The 21,408-nt window shown below is 40.6% G+C and overlaps 1 protein-coding gene across 3 annotated transcripts; it reads right to left on the bottom strand.

The window, feature by feature from the left end:
* Positions 1–1,059: 1,059 nt before the first annotated feature.
* On the bottom strand, positions 1,060–20,329 carry ube4b (ubiquitination factor E4B, UFD2 homolog (S. cerevisiae)). 3 transcript variants are annotated; one of them, XM_086277210.1, is made up of 29 exons: positions 20,001–20,329; positions 18,793–19,012; positions 14,088–14,223; positions 13,824–13,911; positions 13,350–13,494; positions 13,039–13,264; positions 12,397–12,858; positions 11,744–11,854; positions 9,929–10,070; positions 9,526–9,626; positions 9,212–9,326; positions 8,407–8,490; positions 8,186–8,242; positions 7,587–7,703; positions 7,097–7,195; positions 6,884–6,997; positions 6,486–6,684; positions 6,066–6,204; positions 5,883–5,982; positions 5,563–5,690; positions 5,281–5,379; positions 4,812–5,047; positions 4,548–4,674; positions 4,251–4,395; positions 3,887–4,021; positions 3,231–3,422; positions 2,679–2,853; positions 1,537–1,683; positions 1,060–1,384 (listed from the first exon to the last, which is right to left on the bottom strand). In XM_086277210.1, the coding sequence occupies exons 1-29, from the start codon at positions 20,025–20,027 to the stop codon at positions 1,320–1,322; spliced, it is 4,131 nt and encodes a 1,376-aa protein (XP_086133336.1). In that variant the 5' UTR covers positions 20,028–20,329; the 3' UTR covers positions 1,060–1,319. The 3 variants fall into 3 exon arrangements, with proteins under 3 accessions (XP_086133336.1, XP_086133337.1, XP_086133338.1); XM_086277211.1 differs by lacking the exon at positions 11,744–11,854; XM_086277212.1 differs by lacking the exons at positions 11,744–11,854; positions 12,397–12,858 and having other exon boundaries at positions 20,001–20,328.
* Positions 20,330–21,408: the final 1,079 nt, after the last annotated feature.

Raw genomic sequence — 21,408 nt, 5'->3', positions numbered from 1 at the left:
CTGTTTCAATGTGTCGTTTGTCCTGCCTCCTCCTGGTCTTCACCTTATAATATAAAGCTTCTTGAGGCAACAGTTTTAATTTGGCACTGTATAAATAAAATGCAACTGATCTGTTATTTTGTATCTTGTCATGGGCGTCTTTGTTTTCTTTACTTACACTAAACTTAAATTTAAAAAAAAAGATACTAAACAAAGCCACTAAGACATCAGTCTGAAGGGGGAAAAAATGGTGACCAGTTGTGAAATAATGTGCATCATCATTTATTCGAGTTCAAAATCCTAGCTTCCAAAACAGGTATGTGGTTAAAGGAAATAATTTCCTGTACAGTTAAGGTCAGCAAGGTCAAGTTAGGTACAGTGCTATTTAAAAGAGACCATTTTAAGGTGAGATGACTTAATGGTGTGCTCCTAGGATGGTGCTTCAGGTGATCATGCTACATTCTCACGGTCCTTCCACTAGACCTAAAATGGGGATTACATGTCCACGTGGCGCTCAGGAGGTTCTTGACTTAAGGCCGTGCACACACACGCACACGCGCACACACACACACACACACACACACACACACACACACACACAAATTCAATCTATCAAAGTCAGCGGGGAAAACGTGACCGAGAAGGAAAATTTGGGCACACTTTATCATTGTGAGCCACAGCTCATCTTCCTACTTTACTCAAAACAAAAGCTGACACTGAGGATTAGTTTAGGGTATTCCCAATCCTGAACCTCTTCTACAAGCACAAACTGTGCATAAGTTATCTCTGGGACACCATTAAACATTACGTGGACTCAAACTCATTACCGTCACAAGTCTTGATAAAGAAAACTTGAGGCTAACAGTTTTATCAGAACCCAACTAGACTCAGTAATACCAAACAAAATGAGAACCATAAAGGAAGGTGATCAATGAAGAGACTGTATGCACCTCGCAGGTAAACCTGTTGGTAATGGTTTCTGCAGCGTTATAATGCACTATTGTTAAATTAATGTATATACTTTGATATATATATTTTTTATATATATATGTATATATATATATACACAAACTCATGAGAAAAACTTAAAAGTCTTAGCTTTATTATGTTTTGTTTTAGAACCATGATAATGGTTTGAGACAAAAAGGGTAAATGCAAAAAAAAAGAAAAAGAAAAAAAAAAGAAATAAAAGAAAAAAAATTATCAAATCAAGTCTCCTTTTTTTCCTCTCCATTCAAAATGTTTGTTTTTTTTGTTCTCATTGGTAGTAGTGATGCTGAATTCAGGTGATTTGGACCGATCCCTTAATGATGATTAGCCAGACATCAGTGACGTAGTCCTTAGACACCCCGTCCACCCTGTTTCTCCCTCATCCAGGTGTGGATCCTCTCCTTCAGTTCAGGCACTGTGGAATTAACATTGTGACATTTAGGCATCCTGAAATTATTAGCCTCGCCTCCAGCTATAAGTGCATTATCTTGCGTACCTTAAACAGCAACACTTATTTACATTATCTGTTTAAAATAAATAAAGTAAAAGGATAAATGGTGGGGTTACCTGACTCCAGCATGTTCTCTGTGAGTGGCTGCCTGTTGAAGGGATCAGTGGGGGAGTTGAGCAGGTGGCGTAAGATGATGGATCTGTCCATGATGTTCCCCGAAGGCAGCATCACAGGGTCGGTCATCAGCGTGTCCATCAGAGGGTCTGTTGTAACACAGTCACAAACAGATTTTACAGAAAATTACAAGCGAGATGCTACACTAAAAATCTGATTCATCACCAGCAGCACTGGCGCCCTGATTGGACAAGGAGAGGGACCAGTATTACAACATTAAAAGCAAAAATATTAAAATTAAACTTCTTTGTTTAAGTGTAAAAACAATAAATAAATAAATGTAATCAGCAAGTGACATACATGTGTGCCCATGTTGGTTTGTGTAGGAGCCTGTCACATGTCCAAAAAATGTTTTATATGACCACAATATTGACGCACCTATCAAAACACTAGTAAACAAAATTTCCCATGAAGTCCGATACAGAGCGTTTGGTGGCGTGGGGCTCTGTGTTGAAATGTCACAAGGTTATTACAGTAGGACTCCGGTGCTACAAAAATAAAACCTGTCATGGGAGATTTCATCTACACAGACAGCTGATACTCAAGTCTCCTGTATGGCACACTCCCATCAACTGTGGTGGGCTAGCTGGCATATCTGAGAATCAAAGGAGGCACGCAGACCACATACTCTTTCTAGATTATATTAAGTCTGTGGTTACTCGATAGCCTTGCACTAAGCTGTCTAGATGACCAGTGTGAGCTTCAAAATCCACCACACATGTCTGGAATTCAATAGCAGAAGAGGCCGTTAAAGATCCCGTCTGTCATTGACTGACCCGAGGTCACAGGTCAGTCTTTTACACAATGACAATATTATTTAAAAACTGCATTTGAAGACCTAGAAAGATATTTAATATGATGCTTTCAGAAGCAGCGCAATGTGACCCATTATTTTTATATGGATGTTATTTGAGGATCTCAATACATTACTCTGAAGTGATCTAGATAGATTAATTTAACGATACAGCACATATCAGAGTGAGATGTTATTAAACCAGCTGTGGGAAAGATGATTCGCTTTACCATTGCTGCATAACCAGATTCAAAAGTTCTAGTTGTGCTGTTTAAACAGTCTTTCACACACCTTTGAACTCATCCGGTGCATCACTGTAGTCCATTTCAGACTGGGAGTTCTTCGCGACTATTTCCTCCACCTTCTCCGATAGCAGCTTGAATTTCTCAATAGCAATTGAGGACTTAATGCCAGCCTTCCTCATCTTTGAGATCACCTCCTCAAAGAGTTCACGGCTGTATGACCTCTGCAAAGAGCAACAAGTCCCTGAGGTCAGTCTTCAGTACCTTACTGTCATCACATCACAGATTTGAAATTTAAGTCATGTCTTCAAACTTACACAGATTTTGATAATGCACACAACAAGAAACTGCTGCGTTTCATACATATATGTTCTGATGTAAATCTCTGACAACAATAATGTGCAATAATGTGGCTTCATCATTCATAATGTTCTCTTTGTTCTCTCAACAAATCAGGAATTATATATATACACACTATATTCTCCACGTGAAGTAGAGAATTCATGCTAACTGGCACGGCAATAAAGTCACGACAGATGATTCAGGATAACTAAATGTAGACCGGACATCAAATTTCCCCCCCTCTCCCGTCAGTGCCAACCTGGTCATCTGCTATAGCTTTAGCAAAGCGAGCACAGTCTAGCTGCAGGTAGATGTCTGTCAGCTGGTCTAGGAGTTTCTTGGGCTCAAAGCCATACTTCTCTGGGTTCTCCACCTTCAGGTCCCGACATTTGGGCCCGCACAGCTGCTGGAGGTTAAAGTTCAGCATGGCAGCTAAACGAGGCCCCAGCTCCTGTGTGAAGAAGAAGCCACTGTTTAGAAAAGCACATTCTCCAATAGTTTCATTGCCCAAGACAGACTGTTGAACTCTCCATAACCCCCACACCCCTCTTATACATAAACAAGGTACATTCTGAAACTGTCCCTGGACTGTTTCACATTACTGTATATTCATGGCAGTGCATTATGTCTGGAATAATGATATACATTGTTTTTTGCTGTTTTATTGCTGTGGAAAAGGGAAGATGGATGGATGCATGGATGGGTGGATGGATGCATACATTAGTCCAATGTCGAGTCAATGGACCGACATTTTGTTCTAACGTGCACTAACTGGTGTATGTTTGAATGACAACGTACCTATTCTATGCTATGCCTGGAGGAAAATGGCAAATAATGCTTCCTTTATATTACTTGTATAACTGAGAATAAATCTCAAGAATACATCAAGTGTTCATTGGTAACAGTGACACTCACAGGCCTTAGGAAAGGCTTCTGGACCTGCTTGGTGAGGATGTGGAACATTTCAACTGTTTCGGTAGCCAGGGCCAGATAGGAGCGGGACACCCGCTCATCCTGAGTCAGCTGGGACTGACGACTCTGCTGCTGCTCCTGAAAATTTGTACAACCCCCCCAAAAAACAACAAAAAAAAAAAAGACAAAATAATAAATAAGTTACCCTACACAATGGCAGTAACCTTCTGCCTGTCTTCACAGCTCAGCACAACTGTGAATGAAGCGATAATCTGATAAAACATGACCTCTGACATTTTTGTCTTTGCTAGACTCTGTTAAAAACTGATAAACAAATATAGGGTCCTAAAAAAAACTGAGCACTGACCCTTGGCAGCTGCTCCCACTGCTCTTTATTCTTCATCTCCTCTTGAACTTCATGAATACGCTTCAGGGATTCAAGGCTCTCATCTAACAAGAAGGTGGTGTCATTAATCAGCATGTTGATGTAGCGCACAAACTGCTTGCCAGAGCTGGTGTGAAAGAAGGACAAAAGGAGACAGAAGAGGATGTGAGGCTGGAAAAGTCATACAGCCACACACTCTAAACCACAATTTCTTTAAAATAAGGGGGAAAAAATTAAATTAAACATTGCAACTGCTGTTTTTGTCAATAGCAAACTCACTTGAACTCCTCCATGAAGGTTCCATGGTGGGCAATGTTTTGCCAGAGGCTCTTGAAGATCGTGCTGATATGGTACCGTATAGTGAACTTATCGTAAAACTCACTGGTAGCACCGGTATGCTCAACATCTGACCAGAGGAGGGAAAGATTTTAGTGAACTTTTTGCTTGAAAAGATCACAACTTGTAGTAAAGAACAAGTTGTAAAGCTTTTTATTCTACCGAGCACAACATCAGCAGAGAGCTGCAGCACAACATAAAGCTCACCAGTGTAAAACTTCATGAGAGCAGGGACCAGGTGTTTGACGGACAACGGGTGGTTCTCCATCATTTCAGAGAATCGCTGAGTACGAGGCTGAACAGCGGGGTTGGTGACGAACAGCACCTCCACCAACTTGGCGATAAGGTAGGGGTTCCTGATGTAGTTCTGACTGCAGATGAACACCACCAAGAAGGTGACAATGTCCTGGACACATGGCTCATATAAAACCTGGGGTGAGTACCTGTGAGAAAAGAGGAGATAGCAGTTCACAAATCCCTTATTTGGATTTAATTTTTCCTCACAAAGTTCACCGGGAATTATGGATTTATACATGTATATACACATTTATAGACCTGTTAAGCATTTAATATCTGTATTTTCCCCCTCATCGTTCCTTCCTGTTAACATTTTATTACTGCCCTCCACAGGACAGTCATTAAAACATGATAGATGAGCAGAGAGCAGAGGACTTACTGCACAACAAAAAGCAGAAACTCTGCCACATCTTCAATGTAAAACTCGGGCAGAGCGGCAAAGCTTTTGGGAATCTCGGGGTTCAGAGGCAGGTTAATGCTGCGCAAGGGAGGGAAAAACAAACATATTACTTCTTGATTTAATAATAAACTGAAGAAGTGAAGCAAAAAAAATAAAAATACTGGGAAAAAAACAGACAAACTGTGTGATGCCACAGCTGTTCCTCTGACATCGATATCAAAACAAATGGCAACATGGTGCGTCAGAGGAGAGGTGACTAACTTGGGGTAGGTGGGGTCCACCATGCGAAGAATGAGCTGGATGACTGTGCTGTAAAACTGCAGACATCTGCGGAGCAGGTTCTCATCCAGAAGGCCCACATCAGCACAAGCTTTGGCTCGCACCAGTTTCTGTCACACACAGTAACAATCACTCGTCTGTAAACATGCTCCGTGCCAAAATCAGCCACGCGTGTCTTCCAAATATACCCAACCAAGAAATGCTGAGAGCATTCTCACATCTCTACATTTAAATTGGTCCTTGATGTTTGATCATTAAATGAATTAAGACAGTGGCTCCATCTACAAGTACGTAACACTGACCTTAAGCTGAGTTTTGCAGCGTTTGAGCATCTCTCTGTGTCGACTCGCCAGGGGAGAATCTTTCCACTGGCTCTCACTGTTTTTGAGCTCCTCTACAGTCCTAAAAGATAAAAATAGCAGTATTAATACACACGCATACACTTAACGCGATATGATTGTCTGTGTAGATGTGTGAGCGTGTACCTGTTGAGTTCGCGGATGGCTCGTAATCTCCGGATGTAGCGCCGGCAGCCAGGCAGGATGGATAAGTGGTGGGTGTGAAGCGTCAAAAAGAAACACTCGGTAGGAAATTTGGGTTCTGTGAACTTGGCGGGGTCTTTATCTGTAGATATTCACAGATGAAATTTATGGTTATAAGGACACAAATATCAGCTTTAGTCTCTACAAGTGACTCTTTTAACCAATTAGATTAGTTAAAAATACCCCAAAACAAAACCGTGGCTCTGATATGCTTAGGATTAGTTCATGAGAACTGCAGAATTACGAGTTCACATGCAAGTGATATTTATCTTTAACGACCGCCCTCTTCAAAACCTATGCGGTCCACTTAGATTTACTAAAATGATCATATGTATGTGAGCATTTCTGGTTATGCCAGCTTACGTAGTTCAGACAGCCAGGCCTTGAGCTCGTCCATGGTGGCTTTGAGACGCGTTTCCTCAAGACTGACGACAAGGCGACACCGTGGATGGAAAATATAGTAGGGATCCACTGTCTCTAACTTGATCTTCATGCTCAGCTGTTGCAGCACCCATAAGAAGTTGAGCATGAAACCGTCTGTCGAAACCAGCTTGTCATCAGTCTGGAAGAGAGGAGAATGTGGGGTTTGTTTGGTTTTTTTTTATTAAAATCTTTACAAACACACAGTAAACACCTGCCCCCGAAGATTAAATAATATCAAGAATGACTTCTAAAATTAATATACTTTTAATCAGGTTTGTTCCTTATGGTCTGAATCTAGTAATATGAAAAACATCAATTTGTAAAACATACAACTTTACCTGCATCTGGGCTTTCTTCACATTGTAGTTGACTAGAGCTGCCATGTAATTAAGAGCCAACTCCCGCGTTTCACTGTTTAGCAGGATGTTGTGGAGAACTTTGAACATGTCACCCTGATTTTAAAAAAATAAATCAATAAACAACATCATTCCACACTGCTGGAAAAAACAACTATTAAAAATAAAAAATAAAAACATGAAATAGAGACTTACCCTTGCAGACTCCAGGTAGTGCTGCAGTGACTGGCTGACAACTCGTGTGTTCTCCATGGTGATGGCCGGGCCGGAGAAGTATTTGTCTCCAACTTTTGTCTAAAAAACAGAAAGAAAGAAAAAAAAAAGGCAAAAAAAAAAAACAAAAAACTTTTGTCATCGAAATGGTTGGTACTTTTCAGTTTTGTTCTGTTTTTTTTTTAATATGAGGTTTGCGTTACTTCCCATAGTTTATCCTTTACTTAATTAGATAATAATAATAATATGGTGTAATAAGAAGGGTCACAGGGGAAGTCCTCATCAGTAGGAGAAGTAGAAAAACTTCTGATAAGACAGAAGTCCACAATTTATGCCCTCCTTCACCTTTTCCTAAGCCATTCACTCGGACCGATTGGAGTCGGGCTGATTCTGGCCCCCGGGCCTTACGTTTGACACTCCTGATTTATTTGAGATTCAGACAAAGTACAACTCATCGTAGAGAACAACTCACATCATCCTCAGCGAACACAGAGAGGCCGAAAAAGGCTCCCAGGTAGGACAGTCTCTGAATCTCTCTGCCACATCCAGGGCTCAGAGGTTTGGGACACCACAAAGGCAGTGATGTTACCTGCACACATTACACAGTCATTGATTTAATACATGTTATTGTCAAGTGTGGTTAATAACACTGATTTATACATTTATATATTATATACTAATCAACAGTAACTGTAACTCATAACTCATTTTCCCTAAGTGAAGCTAAATGGCTAATTATACATCAATTAATTCCACAGTATTTTAAAAACTTAAACACTAAGTAAAGAATATTATTGGACAGATAACAAACACTAAGAGAGCTAAGAGACCCCACCCCTCCACCAGGGAATTTCCTCTTGCCCTTTTTCCATGTAACAGGAAAATTCTCACAACAGGCAGAGTTCATACCTTCCTGGTATGAGGAAAGTACATTTACAACAGCTACATTTATTAATAAGCTCAGGGTAACTGCTTTCACAATAGATGTCCAAAATAATTGGAGCCATAAGGACCCAGTGAACAACACTCAGGTGTTACGATGCAGCTTTACCTTTCCATTTGTATACTTACCAAATTGCACACCGGGTGAGTCTTTCCGAACTTAATTTCACAAAGCTCAGCTAATGCCTGTAAAATCAAAGACAGACATCAGGTCAGAAAAAGATTACAACCCAACATGTGAACTGTGCTAAAAATGAGTTGTGTGGATGTGTGCTTCATCCCATGCTGTATGATATATTCCCTACAGAAATACGGCAGCTGCAGGAAAGACCAGGACAATGTCTCCTTACCATGAGGGGAAATTTAAAGTTGTCACTGTCAAAGGAACATTCTTTGACTGCAAGAGCCAGGCCGTGGAGGATGGGGATGAAAATCTAAATAAAAACAACACATTAAACAGCATGCTTCAGTGCATTTTGACCTTGGAGAAACATTCACACGGTCTGTATTTACACATCACCGTGAGGGCGTTTAACTAGCTGCCCTAAACATGGGATCACTCTGTTTTTACATTTTTATATTCATGCATCTGGACAAGCAGATGGCAAAATATGGGGGGAATAAAGGCGTCAAGGCGTCACCTTCTAGCTGTTTAAATTTAGGTGCTCCATCTACAGGAGAAATAGGTTGGGGAAAAAAAAGGGCAAGGATGTTTTTGTAACGAATTATCATTTCTGGCTTTGCAGGATCAACCCAGAGAAACACAGCGTGAAAGATTCAACCCAGTACAGTCTGTTTAGTCATGCTGGGCTGGTAAAGCTTCAGCGTGCAGACTTTCCAGTTCTATCTGTGCTGAACCTGACAATTAAAAATGGATATTTGGGGTTTGCTTAGTTGAATCACCCAGTACAAACTGTATATGGCTGTATGAGATCATCTCCAGCTGTTATGAAGAAATATAGTTCCACCTTTTTAAACTGATTCATCCCCATTAATTACAGTTAACTAGATTATTTATGGGTGTGTGTAAAGAGCCGGTCTGTACCAAACAGTATGAGCCATAGTGCACAGGAAGCAAAGAATTCTTTTGGAAAAAACCCACAGCTTTGAGTAAGCATAAACAGATCCAAAAGAATGGATGGATGTGCTCGTCACCTGTCTGAATACTTCATCCTCCTGGTGAGTAATGCGCACCAGCTCCTGAATAAAGCCATATGGAAGGTTCCGACACAGCATGTAAGGTACCAGCAGAGACTGTTGGAGAGGGCTCCTAAAAGTAGTAAACACACAGCAAATTAATTAATTAATAAAATCACACATTTGGAGACAAGGTGAATGACTAGTTGCTATGGATACAGAGAGGGAAAAGGAATGGAAGATGCACAAATATGGTGAGAGCGTTAAAAAAAACAAACAAAAAAAAGAAGTAAAAACCCAGAGATCGTCTGAGTTAATGGATGGCTTCTTACCGAGGCTGGGTCAGAGCGCCTTGAAGGACCAGGGCAACATGGGAAATACACTGAGAGCGAATGTTACTGAGAAGCTGGCTGACATTTGGTTGGCTACACATCTGAGAAAGAAACACAGAGAGAAGAGTGAGAACGACTGCAGTGTGATTTAAAAAAAAAAAAAAAAAGTGTTATGTGACGAGCTATGCCTAATGCCTGCAGCTAGTCTACAAAGCACAACCTGTTCTTCTATACTCAGCGCATTTTAAAACAATTGAAACATGAAGAACATATTAAAGTCCTTTATATATCAGCTCTTATTAGGATTTTGATCTCAAATCTTAAATATTTTAGGAAAGAAAAATAAATCATCTGCTATAAATCCTGGTCGGGATATTTATTGGTCTCACAGATTGTCATCTACCTTGGGAGCTTTCCTCTCCTCCATGCCAACACTGTCAAAACGCTCAATGAGGTAGTTCAGCATCTCTGTCTCTTTGCATGTTTCAATGGTGAAGCGGTCGCTGGCTGATTCGCAGGACATCCCCCCTCCACATGCCCCAAGACTACAAAAAAAATTAGACACAGACAGAGGGGCTCATCAAATAACAGGAAATGTCACAGTGTGGACAGACGTGCCATTAGAATCAAACTTTTCTGAAAAGTCCCGAAAGACGACAAACTAAAGCACTTTAAAGGTAGCATTGCAAAATTCAACCACCGGGTGATCAGAGCAGATGGTAAAATAAGATTAGTGTTAAACTGTATTGTCATGTCAACTCAGTAAGAGCACACAAATTACATGTAAGAAAAAGGGAATCTGCTTATGTTTTGTGTGCCTGAAAACAAACAAAGAACAAAACAAAACAAATGGCCGATATAATTTTGTTTCTAAATCACCAAATACCAGTATGAGTCTTAAAAAGTCCTATATGGGTCGAGCTCTACAGATTTTTTTTCTTTCTTCAATAAGATAAGAAGCAAACTGAACTCAAATGTGAATTAGATGTTCAAATGTGAATTAACTGTTTCTGCTACTGTGAGGAACAGTTTCTCAGCTCCTTGCAAGAGAATGTTAATGTCAGTACCCAATCAAATTACTTTATTTCATCAACACTTTTTAAGGTTTGTACTTATGGTCCTCAAATAAAACAAACAAACAAACAAACAAACAAAAACACATACGGTTTGATTTTTAGGCAACTTTGCTACTGAAGATATGGATCCTATAAGCTACAATGAACACAAATGAGGCTACAATGAAGACAGACTCAAAGTGTGAGCGAAAACATTTGAGATATATATATATATATATATATATATATATATATATATATATATATATATATATATATATATATATATATATATATATATATATATATATATATATATATATATATATAAGTCTTGCTGTCAATCAATTTCCATATTAGTCTAAAATAATGTCAAGATGATTTAGACAACAGAAACAAATTAAAGCTGCAAAGGTCAAACCTGTTCCAAATTTCTCTGAGCCACAGCATAAAAAAGAGATATCAACAAAGTAGATTTCATTTACTAATGTGAGCAATATATTCTGTATTTCTGCGCACATACATATATACACATATACTGGCTAAATGATGGTTTTAAATAGTAAGCAACAATATTTTCTTAGAGACATAATACTCCATTTATGAATCAAAGGCAGGGCAGTGCCAGAGAGCTTGAAGTTCTGCAGTCAGGGATTCATGGTGTTACTTCCAATGTTTGCAATCAAAAACACAAAATACGGGTTTGGTAGGCTTATACATAAATATCTAATGTTGTCTGATCGGGTTACATAATGATGAAACAGTGGCTCACATGTCTTTGAGCTAAGGGTGATTTCTCCTTCTTAAAAAGAAAGATGGGAACGTAAAAATGGATTCTTATACAGACAGAAACGCAGAGTCATTAATGAGCCATTCATAGCACTGAAGATTTTCTACATCTTGAAGCCGTTTGCAGAAGAGTTAATGTGGTTATTACTTACCTCCATATTGCATGTACTAAAATTTATAGTTATGGGAATTTATCTCTGAATGTCGATGACCAAAACACTCCTAAACATGGTTTAATCTTCTTTAATCTCGCCTGGCGTCTTTGTGCACGGTTAGTGGCAAGCCTACCGGACCCGCTGGAACATGCATCAGAGCCCATCCCTGAGCAAGCGTGCACACACACGCGCATTAACACACACCACGCAGTGGTGTACCTGGACCCAAATTGAACCTGTGAAATATCCTCCTCCTGCTCCTCCTGAGAATCTTCATCATCGCTGTCCTGAGATATGTCAGAGAGGGCAAAAAACAGGAACGAAAAGGGGCTGACAGGACGAGAGAAAAACAGGTGAAATGAGAGAAAGACTGGAAGAAAGGAGGATGATGCACAAGCGTGAGGAGGCAGAAAGCCAACAGGGGGGAGGAAAAAGCATCAAGACAAATGTGGAACAGTAACAAACAAAAAAAAGGAAATGAGAAAGGGAGCACAGGGAAGATGCATGCTTTCATGGAGACTATTTTCTCTCTTTTTAAACCAGTTTTCTATCCCTTTAGCACACTCATGCTAGCTCTGTGCCATGATGACCTTATACAAAGAACTACAGCTGTTAATATTAAATGTATGTATTAATTTTTTGTATAAATTTAAATAGTTACTTTGTGGTAGAGGTAGCATTTTTTAAATCTCATTTTCTCACAAGATTTTAACCACAGAAATGTTAAAGTGCTAGTAACGTCTAAATGCAGGAAAGTTAATGCAGGAGCAGATATAACCAGTGATGAACAGAAACATCACCAAAGGTTCAGGCTTTAGTAAGTTGGCTTGCGTTTGCACTCCACTCTGACATGCAAGTGACAGTTTAGATACCTAGATGGAGGCATCCTGGCAGCAAAGGCAGCCTGTCGAATGTTCAGTCTGGGAGAAGGAGGCACCATAGGAGAGGTTGCAGAGGAGGGTTGGTTGTGACCCATAGGTGAGCTCAAGGATAAAGACTGGGGGGAAGGTGGTGGCACAGAAACTGGAGTGTTGGGGGGAACGGAGGGTCCTGCAGGGCTGGGAGAGGGTCCAGGGAAACTAAACCCTCTGTGACTCGGGCTTGTTGGGGAAGGAGCCACCCAGGGAGTGGTGACCGAGTAAGGGCGATACCTTTGGGAAATGGGCACGGGGGCAGATGGAGCACTGAGGGAGTGCCGTGGAGGAGTGGAAGCAGGTGGGCTGGGGGGAACAACGAACTGTGGGGTAGACGGTGTAGTAGGGGTGAGGAGAGAGGGGGAGGTCCTCTTGGCTGCATCCAAAGCCACTGGGTGAGGACTACCACAGCCATACAGACTGTGGATAACATTGTTAAGACAAGAATGATCTTAAAGCCTTAAAAACAGAAATGATTAAAGCATGATGAAAAAGACTGGGAAGAACATGGCAGCATGATAATAAAGTAAATAGAAAAAACAGCCCAATCAACAGCCTTGATATGTCTCCGCGAGCTTAATAATGACTCGTGGCACTTGCCTGGACAGAGAGCTGGCTCCAAAGGATCCAGCGCTAGGGCCCATTGGGCTTCCACCTTGGCTGGAGGGCTGCACCAGTGTCAGACGATGGTCGGGGGATTTGGCTGCTGCAATTGGCTGTGAGGTGGCTGTCAAGCTGGCGAAGGGGTTGTGGACACGTGACTGGGTGGACATCATTAAGACTTCCATCAGGATCTGGCTGATGAGGTCTTTGAAGTCAGAGTATACTGCCGGAGAAAACATAACAACAGTCGGACGAGCCTCCCACGTGTGCAGCTTTTTATGGTCAAAGCTGTTGTTTAGTGGCGTTACCTTCTTTAGGGTTCTGGTGAAACTCTGCAGCCAGTGAAGGGAGAAAGATGACATCTCTATCCTGCTCCTTCCACGATACGCGGAGAATCTTGCAAATGAGCTGCAGGGCCTGTTCTTCAGAGACATCTGAGTTTGCAGAAGTTTCCTAAGATGCAGAAAAAAAACAGTGAAGCCTTGATTTAAAAAAAACAAAAAAAAAACAAAACATGCATAATGAACAAGCATTACTGAGTCTCAGGATACTCGTTATCTCATGATCTCTCTGGTTGAGCAAGAAACAACAGAGGTACGTGTGAATGAGTTGATATAAACAAAAATGAAACCAAGAATAGCATTTGTGGAAAGTCACCCGTCTGCAAACAACCAGACACTCCTTTAATGTTTATTCGGTTAGAACTTTCTTGATATCCTGATAGATATGGTCAAAGTCCAGGAGGCGACATCTTTTGATTAATGTTCACTCTAACTGCTTACCTTCTCAGTCAAGTTTCTCTTCTCCCTGCGGTCACTGTCCTCCACCTCCATGTTCTCTATCCCTGAGTCCACATCCACCTGGGACATGCTGGAATAAAAGAGAAACCACAGTTCTTAATAAGCCATTATCTCCAAGCAAACTATGCTATTACTCCAAGCTCAATCGTACACAGTGTCAATATTTATCTAATTCCACAGATAAGGAGTATTTGAGAATGAACACAGAAGCTGGGTAGGGCAATCGGACACAGGAGACGCTCTCACCTCTTTTCACAGGAGGCAGGGTCGATATCCATGCTCTGCGATCGGGACAAACTCTGGGACTGAGTCTCAAGGCTGTTGGAGGGGGAGCTGGAGAGTGAGCTCACACCCTCGCTGCTCTGACTACCATAAGCGACCCCTGGAAGAACAAAACACCACAAGTGAATCTCTCTGAACAACAATGACAAAAATGAATCAAATCTGACACATTTCTGGAGGGTTTCTTGTGCCTCCGTCTTCAGATAAAATGGAAATAGTAAGGTTTTAAATTTGCTTTTTTTTCTTGTGTTTTTCAACACAGGTGTAGCGGTCTGTGTGCACAGAGTAGTAAGAAAAACGTTTAATTTGAGTTAATTATTGCAATGCTGAGTGCATACGTGAGGACTTTAAACTGCATACAATATAACATTGCTGTTATTCTTCCACAGCCTAACAAAGTCACTTTAGTCTGTCAGCAGATCAAAGTGAAATTAACTGTATTGACTGAAAGTTGCACAGTTTGTGCACTTACATACTGTAAATAAGAGAAACACAAAAATCCCCCAAGCCTTTAAATCGAAACTGAATGTAACCTGCTCCCTACCATGTTATGTGGTGAGCAGAGGGTTGAAAGCTACTTTTGTGACGCAGAAAGCTCTGACTTTAAGTTCGACATAACTCACCAACCCCTCAGATGAACTAAAGTTTTCGAGAAATGAAAAATATTGACTGTATTGATTCATACTGTACACTTTAAATCCTTTGCACAGCGTTGAATTTTAGTCTATCATGTCTTTTCCTTTTTTACAGATTTTTCTAATCTTTTTATTGCTTTCAAGGTATAATCAGTCCCAACATACAGCGATTAGGGTAACGACATAGTCAAAAAAGCACACTAAGAACTCTGAGGAAATTAAATCGAAACAAAAAACATGATGGATCCAGGTCATTGATGTCAAACAGTCACCTAAAACCAAACATCAGTCATGTTTACTCTTCACTTGCAACTGGCCTTTGTACAGAAAGAAAGGAAGACACCTTTACCAGTGAACTGCACAGCACACAGGGCTGATTCCTCTTTGAAATGCCCTCGAGTTACCTTTCACATTAAATCCTATTTTCTGATGTATTCAATGAAAATATTTTGAATGTGGACTGACAAACGCATCTGGATGTTGTGATCAAAGGGAAACTCCTAATTTTCTATGTCAGTAAATGTAGACCAAAATCTAGGACATACACGGTAAATCTATACATGGCTGGCATAATATCAGAGTGTGATGACATGAAAAGATCAAGAAATGTAAGAAGCGGAAATGAGGAAGAGGATGTGCAAAAAGGCCCTAAAGTTGTGGCAGTAGTCAGGGAAAAAAAGGATACATTTTCCAGAAAAAAAAAAAAAAAGAAATGAAGAAAATATTAATATACATATCTACAAGTTTTTAAAAAAGAAGGCTTTGACTTTGAAATGATTGTTCAACTATGCCTCAGGTTTAGTTTTTATACAAAATACTCCAAAAGTTGATTCTGTTCATCTGGACGTTAGAGCTGGGCGATAGAACGATAACGATATGTATCGCGATATAACTTTTACTCGATAGAGAAATTAAGCTATCGCGATAGACCTCGCCGCTCTTGTCCTCTTAAAAAAATAAAATAAAAAAATAAAAAAAGGTCAGCCAATCTAAATTAAGTAGCGCAGAGCCGAACCAATCACAGCCACAGCGTCACGTCGCGTGACTTGTTACGTACAGCACAAGTGCCAAGCCGCACGTGTGTTTGTTTGGGAAGCAGCCAGCGGGTAATGGAGGAAATGAGTGTGCCGACTAGAAAAATCAACCGAGCGTGACCGAAGAGAAAACAGATGATGGTTGCAATGCCGGAGAGATTGTCGAACGGAAGAGCCATAGAAGTTCCGTAGTGTGAAGGTATTTCGGCTATTTCAAGTCTGACAAAAAACAGAGTAGCGTGCACTGTAAATTGTGCCGAAAGCAAGTCTGGAAATACAATGAACTGGTGCATGCGTCAGCTCTACTGGACGTAGCGTTTTGTGGGAGAAACGTTTCGTCACTCATCCAAGTGACTTCTTCAGTTTCAGCTGACTGCAGGTTTCCCCAAATCTTATAAACAGTACATTTCCATAATGACTGAAACCAGCCCACTGAAGGAACAATGGGCTGGGAGGTCAGTTCCTTAATCCTAATTACGCAAATTCTCACGACCATTGATCAACAACCACCGACCAAAACCCACTTATCAAAGACCACTGATCAATGGCCATGAGTCCCATTCACAGAGAGTTGGGGAATGGCTGCAATCACAGCATTGTATCAATGCAAATGTACTGTTTATAAGATTTGGGGAAACCTGCAGTCAGCTGTGACTGAAGAAGTCACTTGGATGAGTGACAAAACGTTTCTCCCACAAAACGCTACGTCCAGATGAACAGAATTAACTTTTGGAGTTTTACTTTCCTGGATGATTAAGAATGCATCAAGACGTTTGTACAAAATAGTTTTTATCATCTTAATCTTTCCTGATATTGTAATCAAAGATGACGTTTAATGCTGAAAATACGGCACTTTTTTTACTACCATTCTCTAACACTTACCACTGGGAACCACACAAAGATATGACATGAATAAGCAACCATGTACACTTTGAGAATTCGTGTCACAGCTGTTGCTTAAGGAAGAACCAACTGTTTAGTCAGTCTGGGTTAGCAAAGGCTCAGATTGCAATTTTTAAGTTGCTTACTAGGGCTGGGCCATATTATACCGTTCACGGTAATACCGGTATAATGTTAGGCAACGATAGGAAAATGAAATATCGCGATAGAATGGGAGTAAAACGCGCATGCGCAGTGCCTTTGTTTTCATACGCACATGGCGATTGTTGAGTGAAACAGATGAACCAGAATTGGTTTGTAAAAATGGTGCAACTTCAGTGATGTGGAACTGGTTTGGTGTTTGTCCGTCAGATACACAACAAAGCACATTTTTTTGCAGAACATGCAAGCGGCCGTCGTTATTGTTGTATTTGTCGGACTAAGATGCTCTTAAATCTGGGTCCTAAACTCCGTATGCTTCAGGTCAAACAACACTGCAGCATCACTGAGCGTTAAAAACTGTCTAAATTCTTTCATCTTTAATAAAACGATCAGCATTGCTGCTTTACCAGGTGTAACTATAAAGTTTAACTTCCAGGCATCCATGAAAACAAAATTTATTACATTTAACGGAGTTAGAAGTTAGCAGGAAGCTAGCGGAAGTTAGCTCGCTAGTTTTGCTAGTTACCTAAGCATGATATAGCATGTTCTGACTGAGAGAGTTCTGAAAAAAATCAAACGTACAGCTCTGCTATCACTTCCAACATAAATGAAGACAGGAAACTAAACAGCAGTGACGTTTGTAGGGTTACTGAAGTTGGGCTAGCTGGTATATAATGATGTGCTACGTGATCGCTAGCGACACAGCTATGTTAGCATAACATAAACAGTGAAGCTGGAGGACGAACACTAACACTTTTCCACTTATAAAAGTTAACGTTAAGGTTCTTCATGGTTAGAGACAAATGCAATCGCATGGCAGGATGCTGTAAACGGACCAAACTTCAGTCAGGAGAACAACTGAGATAATCCATCCACAATACGAGGTTAGTCATTAATATACTGCAACATGGGAATAGAGCAGCTGCCAGAGAATTCAACATTAATGAATCAATGGTACAGAAGTGGAGGAAGCAAGAAGAATGAGTTTAATCAAGTTTGATTTATCTGACTGCTTTGTTTCGCTTAATGTGCCTTATAATCCTGTGCACCTTATGGTCCGAAAAATGCGTACTGCACACTGCAGTTTAATGTTGCAAAGCACCTCTTTTTAACTTCAGTGGATATTATATATGGTTATGCTCAGGATATGTCAGCCCATTTCTACTGGAAATGCCTTTTGGTTAAACTTTCAGCAAGGAATTTGCATTTGCACTGTTACATTTTTATAAAGCTTTAATGTACATAAAAACCAGCTTCTTGTTTAAGTGAAAATTAATGGAAGGTTGTCTTTTTGCGCTAGTAATGTTGTGGAGTTGTATTTTGTCTCGCATCAATTATATCGTCGGTTATATCGTTATCGCAAATTTTCAAATATATATCGTGATAAATATTTTTGGCCATATCGCCCTGCTCTATTGCTTACTGACTACTGCAGACAGGTAGTGAGAAATCTGATTAACAGAGGCTCTTACTCCGGATAGCGGGCTGGAATTAACAGCTCTCTCCTGGTTATACAACAATCATGCGATTGAATGATTACGCTACCAATGTCAGATGTAATACACATTAATAAGTTAGTGAGAAGGTTTGGCTTGTAAACTGCCAGTATTTTTTTCTTCTTATTAATCACTTAGGAAATGCACCACTGGGCCTAAAAGGAAGACCTTTAAAGCAGCTGGCTATGCATAGCAACAAACAATGCCAGGAAACTGTTGCTGTATCCATACATGGATCTCTGCTGCATTTTCTAGAGCCTGTGCATGAGCGAAGCCTCCATTCTACCTTTGTACTAGAGGGCTCACCATTCGTGTCTAGCAGGGTACACTTTTTTGTCACAGTGTACCCTGATTTGGGGGATTTTTGATATTTTAACACTGTGAATCATTCAATGCCACAAACCTTTTTTCAATATTTTTTTTCCTTATAGAAAATTCCCAGAACCTTGCTTTAATTTCTTACCAGAGGTGCCCATAGGTGATGTGGCAGGGGTACCACTGTGGACATTGAGGCCCAGTGATTGAGAGGCAGCTGGTGGCACGGGTTGGGGTGCAGCACCTGAGGGTCCAGGGAGGGGTCCAGGTGGAGTCTCTCTCTGTGGGGATGTCAGGGGTGTGCTGAGAGGGGTGCTAGGCTGGGACGTTTGTCCTCCTGCCAATCGTGCCAGTCTCCTCCTGCGAATCTTGAATGAGCAGATATAAAGGGTCATTAAAAGAACTCTGTAGCTCTTCATAACTGCATAATGTTGAAATGTATTAATAGGTTATTAATAAACCTATATGTATGTATATAAATGCCTGGACACTGTAAGAATAACCAAATTATGCATGTATTGCCCAGAAAGGCAAAGATTTTCTTTGTTATACGTTTTAAAGTCAGATCTGAAGAAAAACATCGCGAATAAAGTCAGATGCGGACACCAATCTTCGCAGCTTGGCCGAGGAGCGACGTTAAAGCTAAATTATCTGCTGCACACTCTGCTGAATGCTAATCGAGCAGCTGAAAATGATAACAGTAAGCTGCAGTATGCTGTATGCGATTTCACATAAACAGCTCAATGGCCATGCATCGGCCCACGGCTGATTGCACAATGGTGGCCCGGTCTCTGTGTGTGTTTTTTATGCTGAGTCGTCTCGCAGGCTAATTTCTGACTGTCAGCTAAACCGCCGCGAGGTGACATGCGAAAACATATCAGTAAAAAGAACGTCTTCCCTTCCTAATCTCCCTGTCAAAACACAACACCGAAAAATATCTGCCACTTACAAGCGGCTAACAATATCTTGAAATATGTTCGATGCTTTATATAAGAGCAGTGTTCTCCAGCTTGTAGCATTACGTTAGCTACTTTCATTTAGCAACCCAGCTGCTCCAGCTAAATAGAACACGGCCCAAATCCGCCTCTCGTTCTTTCACTTCTTATATTCCCAATATAAGAAGTGAATAATTAGCCTTTGAGTTAAACTGCGTGACACCCACTGCCGTGTTCTAGCTAACTGAGATATTTATCGAAAATGTATTTCTTCCATCAGCTAGTTTTTGTAGCATCTCAGCTAGCAGCAATACCCCTAAAAGGGGTAAAGGAAGAATTTGCAAAACGTACATTTCTAACGTCAGTAACGTAAAATCATTTCAATTCCCTGTGTAAGCGTTTATTCATATTGTCACCTTACCTCATCTGCGCTCAACTCCTCCATCATCCCAGCTAAGACAGCTAGCTATTTCACTTTCTAATGCTTTAATATGCCAGCCAGAGCCAGCTAGCTAGCTTGTATTAGATCTAAATATGCATAGTCTAACTCGTTCAACAAATATATGTGTCAGGATTTTGATTGTCTTCAAGATAAAAAACGACACCGATATTCGGAGGATGGCGAAATATAGTTCCCCCAAAAAGTCTGCTGTTTGCTGGTTTTCTACCAAGAATGAAACAAAAAGAAAAGTAGCTAGCTATTATACGTCAAAATACAACAGCGGCCATTTTGGTTCCACAAGTCACGTGACCAAAGGGACCAAAGGTGGGGGTGCGTAGCGTGTCGCACAGATAAATGGAGTATTTCATCTGTTGTGTAAGTATAAAAGTCTGTTTATGTCACTTTAATGTAACGCTCCTGCATTAGCGTGACCTCGGGTTATAACTGAGGTCACATTTACCACATAAAACGCATCAAACTGAGCGTGCGTGAACCATGGCCAGTCAGAGGGGTGCAAGGTCACTGCAAAGACTTATATTAGTGACGTAATTGCCAATCATCTGTCACCAGGTAAAGATGCCTGCACAGTATGTGCCTATACATTTAATTTTAATGCCTGTTTATTTTTAACGCAGTTACAGCCACATCACGTGTGTGACAGGGTGGGCAGTACACCAGATGAACTAAATAGGCAACCAAATTTTAAAATTTTTGGCAATAACTCGCCGTAATTAATATATATTTAAAAAAAAAAACCCACAGGCAGTCAGTATCCAAAGTACCCAAGTATCCTTGGGCAAGACACTTAAACCTTGAGTAGTCCCACTTGACTGATCAACTAACTAGAAAGTACCAGTTCATTTACTATTTATACTCTATGGTATGCTCATGAATATATATATAAGTGCAAAAATATCTGTCCTAGATTGAAAAAAAAAGAGTCCAACTGGATTTCTTTAGGTTTGTGAAGATGTTTCACTTCCCATCCAAGAAGCTTCTTCAGTTTTTAAAACAAATGAAGAAGATTGAGAGTCCCAGGTGGGGGCTGTCCCCTTTGGAGGTGGTCCTGAGGGTCGTGGATGGTGTGAAAACAGGTTTGGGTCATTACCATTACCTGGGGTTAAGGGTAAAGTCACTATGAGACCTTGCCCCACCCCATGTGACCTATTTAGGTCACCTAAGGCAAAGTGTGAGTAGTGTATGAAGTGCCTGGGAGTGGATCATAGGTGGCTGACAGGTGGTGCTGCAGAGTCAAATCAGATGAGACATTTTCTCTGGGCACAGAAGTGGATCAATGAAGGGCAGCTGTGAGCGCAGAATTTCCTCAACACATTTCTATTTGTCTGGCAATTTATGCAATTATCAAGTAGGGTTGAGCTTTAAAAAC

This window comes from Aulonocara sp. 'chitande type north' Nkhata Bay, linkage group LG20, assembly GCF_057382095.1.
Source record: "Aulonocara sp. 'chitande type north' Nkhata Bay isolate Kocher_YH1m ecotype deep benthic linkage group LG20, A_spYH_male_GT1.1, whole genome shotgun sequence".
Taxonomy (NCBI): domain Eukaryota; kingdom Metazoa; phylum Chordata; class Actinopteri; order Cichliformes; family Cichlidae; genus Aulonocara; species Aulonocara sp. 'chitande type north' Nkhata Bay.
Note: the sequence above shows the minus strand (reverse complement) of the source record. Positions and strands in the feature narration are given on the sequence as shown.

Coding starts and splice junctions, on each gene's coding strand:
- ube4b (XM_086277210.1), bottom strand. CDS start 20,027: ATGATGGAGGAGTTGAGCGCAGATGAG. Junction 9,327..9,525: donor GGCGCTCTGACCCAGCCTCG/GTAAGAAGCCAT, acceptor TACTACTTTTAG/GAGCCCTCTCCAACAGTCTC. Junction 4,022..4,250: donor AGTGGGAGCAGCTGCCAAGG/GTCAGTGCTCAG, acceptor ACAAATTTTCAG/GAGCAGCAGCAGAGTCGTCA.